Raw genomic sequence first — 6,289 nt, forward strand, 5'->3', positions numbered from 1 at the left:
CGGTGGCCGTGCCCGGGCCCGGTACGGGGGCAACACGGGGGGTTGGGATCCGTTGCCGGACACGGAAAAAGACAAAAAAAAAAAAAAAAAAAAGAAATAAGGCATACACTCATACGTCTTCTAGGAGGCCTTTAGTAGGTGGGAGTGGCAATTTGAGTCAAATCTGGTGAATAGGAAGTCCCAGAGTTTCATTAGGATGCATTGGTCATGCAGATGGAGTTGTTTTCTGGGAATTTCACAGCCAAGAGGGAGAAGAAACTGAGAGCAACACATTTAACATTGGCCATTGAGATGTATTAGGAGCAAGAGAGACTGGCAGCAAGGAGACCAATTGGCTTTTGCAACAATTCAAATGGCACAAGCAACAGTTTATAAACTATGCACTGACAAGTGAAAATAGCGAGAAGGCGTTCACTACCAGAGAAATTTTAGAAGCTGGAATTGGAAGTATTTGTAGTGGTTAGCTGTGAGATGATACAAGGAGTCACTTGAGCTGGAGGTTCCTGCATCAATCAGCTGTGTGACTGGGGTTTCTATTCTGAGATCTGGCATAGACCAGTGCCATTTCAAAAGAAAATATTTGGTTCCAATGGGGTTGTCAGTTTTTTATCATCATTATTTTATTTAAAATGAATGAACTACTTTTTAAACCAAAAATATGAGGAAAAATAACCTCAGACTGAAGAAAGGGCAGTGCTTTGAATTGAATGCATACATGGAGCTTCACTGCACTGTTAATGTTTCTCATCTCACTGCAGACCGGTGAGAAATCCATCACTTCTTCACCATGAGAAATACTAGAGTAGGGAATGCACGAAAAGAGTCAGATTTTGGGAGAAGAATTAAGATGCCTGGATAGTAATAATAATAATAATAACCAGTATTTATTGAGGATTTATTGTGTGCCAGGCACTGTTCTATGTGTTTTGCATGTATTAGCTCATCAATACTAAGCTGTATCTGGGGCCGGCCCCGTGGCTTACTTGGGAGGGGAGAGTGTGGCGCTGGGAGCGCTGAGGCCGTGGGTTCGGATCCTATATAGGGATGGCCAGTGCGCTCACTGGCTGAGTGTGGTGCGGACCACACCGTGCTGAGGATTGCAATCCCCTTACCGGTCAGAAAAAAATAAAATAAGTAATAATAATCATAATAATACAGTACTTTAATTGAAGTCTAAGCAAATTATTTGGGGAGTGCAGTGTGAACTGGTAATGAACTCTGAAAGTAACAGTGAAGACTTGTTCAAGAAATATCATTTCATCTCAACTTTAAAAATGAGTAAAATTTCAGACTTTTGTGCTTGTCTATATTTTGTCATTTTCAGTGAGTTTGTGGTGCTGCATTCCAAACTGAAGAAGCCTGTAAGCACCTGATAGTTCTTGCTTCTTATGGAAACCAGTTCTGCTTCTTTCACATTAAAAAACTAAAGAACACAACAAAAAGCTAAAAGTTGTGTCAGTGGGTTAACATTTAGAGAGAATGCTGCTGGAATGTTGCACTAATTCACTTGGGAAACTGTTAGGATGGAAATTCCAAGTGGCTAAAAATTTCCTTGTTAGCCTGTGTTGAACAGGAGAGTGAAATTTAGGATACTTTTTCTGAACAATTACAGGGATTGAGTTATTCAGCTTTCCTCATTATTCGTGGTAACAGTAACTTCCTTTGTTTACTTTCAGTTTACATTTCTTTGGAACTACAGTTCATAGTGATGGATTGTTTTAAATAATTTTTTTTTTTTTTGTCTTTTTCCGTGTCCGGCAACGGATCGCAACCCTCAGTGTCGCCCCCGTACCGGATCGGGACCGGAAACGGGATCGCAACCCTCAGCGTTGCTCCCGCGCCTGGCTCAGCCAGTGAGCGGGAACCGGTCTGTATGCGGGATCCGAACCCTTGGGCGGGAGCGCCGCCGCGCTTCCCAAGCGGCGCACTATCCAGTGCGCCACCGGGCCGGCCCTTAAATAATTTTTAAGTCATTTAAAATTAACTTTTAGGGAGAGCTTGAAATACAGTGAGTAAAGAAAGTGTTTTAGCTTAAATCCTCACCAATTAAATGTCATCTCAGACTGCAGTCTTTACGTATCAATCAGGCTGTTAATCCTTAAGTGCAGGAATAGAATATTTCTTCAAATCCAGTAATGTTATATCGTGCAGATAAAAAAGTTTGTATAATTGATGTTTCAACAAGTTTTAATTAAATGTTTTATTGGATTAGGCCTCCTGACCCAAAGATTGTGTTTTAATGTAATGCTTTTTCCTGTTTTCACCTGGATTCAATGAAATGTTATTTGTTTTTATTTACCAGGAAAGACCGTTGTTTACCTTGTGGCTTTCCATCTGTTCTTTGTTATGTTTGTATGGTCCTATTGGATGACAATTTTCACATCTCCCGCTTCCCCCTCCAAAGAGGTAAATTTAATGTTGGTAAATTACCAAATGCTTTAACTGATTATGGAATTATTTTCCCTTGTGTTACCTTTGTTAAAACTTTACATAATGCATTTGTTCTGTTTCCATTCACAAAATTGCTTGGTAACTCCATATTGCGAATGTGAACCATCAGCCTCTTCTCAAATATAATCCACGGACATAGCGTAGTAAAAGTTTAGCCATGCTAATGCTTTTCTGCCATGCTGTGTTTTCTTAAATTAAAGACATGCTTTATATTACTGGGGTAAAAAGTCTTAAAGGGCAGAATTGAAGTAGGGAAGTAGAGTTTACTTTTAGAAGCCGTCTTAACACATGTTTTTTCAGGCATGAACAAGTAATGCTGCAACTAAAGAAAATGTTTTGGTTGTGGGAAACAAATTTTCTAGGCTATTGCTTGCTACACCTTAATATGACTAGTGCTTCTTCTCATTGGAGGTTCCATTTGGAAAATAATGTAGGTAAATATTTATGTGGAGTAAGTTTTACAATCAGTATGTCTCTCTTGCCTTCTTGATATAGCCAACTGAATTCTTCCTTAACTGAAAATTTAGCAAGATGATTAAGAATATATTCTCTAAAGTTAGTGTTGTCTGAGTTTTATTTTCTCATCTAACACATTATTTGATCTCTCTGAGCTTTAGTTTTCTCATCAGAAAATGGAGCTAACAATTGTGCCTGTCTTTGTTGGGTGTTTGTGTGGATTGAGATTTGTCCAAGTAGAGCTTTCAATATATTACCTGCCACATGGTTAACACTCAAATAGTAGATATTGATATAATATATATAATTAACGATATAGTTGTTTCCCTTCATGTTAAATTTATCGAAATTCATTAAAATTATAGACCATGTTTAAAAATAATATTATCCTCCATTTAACTTTCTAATGCAGAAAATGTGCAAAAAACAAAAAAAAATGCCGAAAAGTATATATGTCATAAGTGTAGACCTGATGAAATATCACAAAGCAAACACACCTGTGTAAGAAGAACTGAACATCGTTCAAGAAGCAGAACATTACCAGCACCCCATTAATCCCTCATGCTTCCTTCCAGTCACCCACTTCATGAAAAACACTCTCCTGCCTTCTCACAGCATTAATTTTGCTTGTTTTTGTCCTTAATGTAAACGGAGTCATATGGTGGTATATATAGTTATAGTCATATAGTAGTCATAGTTGTATATGATGTGCGTCTGGCTTCTTTCATTAACATCCTATTGTGAGAGTTCATTCATATTGTCGCATATAGTTGTAGATAATTCATTCTCATTACTATTCATTGTTTGCTTGTGGTATGTAACACTGTTTACCGGGTCCACTGTTGATGGGCATTTGGGGAGCTTCCAGTTTAGGGATGTTACAAATATGGCTGCTGTAAACATTCTACTGCATCTCTCTTGGGGAATAATATACGTGTAATTCTTTTGCGTACAGAACTGTTATATCACATGTTATATGTATGTTCAACGTTAGTAGATAATGCCACACAGTCTTTTGCCCATTTTTATAATGGATGCTTTTGTTTTAAGAGGTCAAGTAAACCATAAATCAAACTTAGTATTTCTTCAAATATATTCTTCAGGCATTTGGTAATAATTAGTCAGCCCTTAAAGTTGTGTTAAAAACTACCATCCATTTCTTAATCTCTAAGTTGAAAAGGACCTAGTTTTATTTAATCAATTGCTAGTAGTAATGGCTATTGAAAACATAGCATGTGTAGAAACTAAGAAGTTCTCATTACAGGAAATAAAAAATAGAATAAGAAGAACAATTGGTAATATGTTTGAGGAGCTGTATAATGTAGAGTTTAAGAACCAGATGTTAGAGCCAAACTGCCCAGGTTTAACTCATACCTCTGCCACTTCCTAGCTGTGTGACTTTGGAGACTTTCTGTAGCTGATTTCTTCTCCATAAAGTGAGGGTAATAGTAGTACGTACTCCATGGGATTGTTGTAAGGATTGAATAAGTTAGTAATGTGTGTAATTGATCATGTATATGTAGTTATACATAGAACTGATAATATATTTAAAGTGCGTAGAAGAATTCCTAGCACATAAGTACCATCACTTCTCTGGTTATAATCCTGCAGAGGTTGATGATCAGCTGCAAGATAAAGATCATGCTAATCTGCATGGTACGCAAGATTCTTCATGAACTGAAATCTTGCTGACTTCGTCTCCATTGCTGCCTCATGGCGCTCTCTACTCACTGTGCTGCCCTGAACACACCATCTTATTTTCATATCCTCGTGCTTTCCACATGTTATTCCCTTTGCCAAGTTTCTCTTTCCTTCTTTGTCTTTCTGGAAAATTCCTGTTTATCTTTCAGAGCCTAGCTTCGGTACCACTGCTCCAGTAAACTTTCACTGACAGCTACCACCACCTCCCAAGAGAGCTTTTTATCATGCCTTCTCATGCACTGTTAATGTTGTCCTTATTATGCTCATTTGTAGTTATAATTCTCTGTTTACATGGCTAACTTTTTGACTGTAGGAATGTACTTTTTGAAGGCAAGGATTTGTTTTTATTCATCTTTGGGTTTTGTATCTGGAACAGCCTCTAGCACTTAATTTGTATTGAATAAATATTTAAATGGAACAATTTGAACACTGAATTTAAGATAATAATAGCATTTCCTACTTTGAATTCTGTTCAGTAGTTTTGAATAACAAGTAGACTTTAGTACTAATTTTGAAAGTCTGATCCACTTTAATTTTTCTTTTGTTCCATTCGTCTTCTAAAACACCAGTGTCTCTTGAATTTTTTTACTTGGCTTAAGCTTTTCATAATTTTATAACCTTAGTTCTTAGAGAAAAGTAACAATGTTGAGTAGAAGTAGAGAGATCAGGCTGATGAGGTCTGGGAGACTACCACGGGCTAGGAATAGCACAGCCCAGGTAAAGCTGTTGAGATTTTACAAGGAAACTGTAAAATTTGATCAGAACATCTCCTGTCCAGATATATATGGAACATTATACCATGTGATGTTTATACTCTACTGATGAATGTTTTAGAGACATGTCATGTCAGGGAAAAACTGACCAAAAAGTTAAAATTCTCTAGAAGAGAATGAACCATCCTGCAAAGTAGAAAAATATTTCTATACCTGAAAGTATTCACAAGGGGATGGATCTGTTCTGAACATCTGAAGATCCCTGCCTGTGGTGAGAACTTAGATAAGTGACCTCCAAAATCTTTGAGACTTCCACCTTTAAAATTATGTCAATCTTTTCTGACTTCTTTCTATCCTGTTCATTTGTCTGTGTTGCTGTTTCTTCCTTTTATGAGGGTGCTTCAGAAAAGTCATGGAAAAATGGAATTAAGAGATAATGTGAATCTTATCATGAACTTTTTGAAGACCCCTCATAAGTAATTTCCAGGTTTCTTGTGCCATCAGAATTTGGGTTTGGAAGCCAGGCTAGGTAATCTAAATAGACTCTTCTTCTGCTTTCTAACGATGATGTTTTAGTCAGGTTAGAGGAACTGTCTGTAAAAAGCAAGAACATTTATTTTATGCTAGCAATATAGAGGAAAATACACTAGAGTAGAACACAGAAGACTGTACTTTAAAATCAGCTCTGCCAATAATTCTGCAATCTTAGAAAAGTCCCTAAGCCCCTTGGAATCACACTTAGCTCAACCCAGAACTCTGTTTGCTATGCCAAGCGGTTGCCTTGTTCATAACAGAATAAACTACATTTTAAAGTTAACACTGTCAGCAATGATGGTGCAGCAAGAATAGGGGAAGTTTTTGGTGTTTGAGTTAGCAGGTAGCCCAAAGTACTCCTTACATATGAAAAGATAAAATTTCAGTCATGATTCCTTAGGACTTTTTATTTTTTATTTTTTATTTATTTTTTT

At 37.1% G+C, this 6,289-nt stretch overlaps 1 protein-coding gene across 6 annotated transcripts in view; it reads left to right on the forward strand.

Moving 5' to 3' along the window:
* ZDHHC20 (zinc finger, DHHC-type containing 20) overlaps positions 1-6,289 on the forward strand; it is a 40,692-nt gene that overhangs the window by 4,180 nt on the left and 30,223 nt on the right. For 5 of the 6 annotated variants that reach the window (XM_008583240.1, XM_008583241.1, XM_008583238.1 and 2 more), the window contains exon 2: positions 2,303-2,406. The exons of the other annotated variant lie outside the window; for it this stretch is intronic. In XM_008583240.1, the coding sequence (XP_008581462.1) occupies positions 2,347-2,406 (60 nt within the window). In that variant the 5' untranslated portion in view covers positions 2,303-2,346. The remainder of the gene's footprint in view (positions 1-2,302; positions 2,407-6,289) is intronic. 6 annotated transcript variants of the gene reach the window in all.

This window comes from Galeopterus variegatus, unplaced genomic scaffold (assembly GCF_000696425.1).
Source record: "Galeopterus variegatus unplaced genomic scaffold, G_variegatus-3.0.2 Scaffold2867, whole genome shotgun sequence".
NCBI classification, from domain to species: domain Eukaryota; kingdom Metazoa; phylum Chordata; class Mammalia; order Dermoptera; family Cynocephalidae; genus Galeopterus; species Galeopterus variegatus.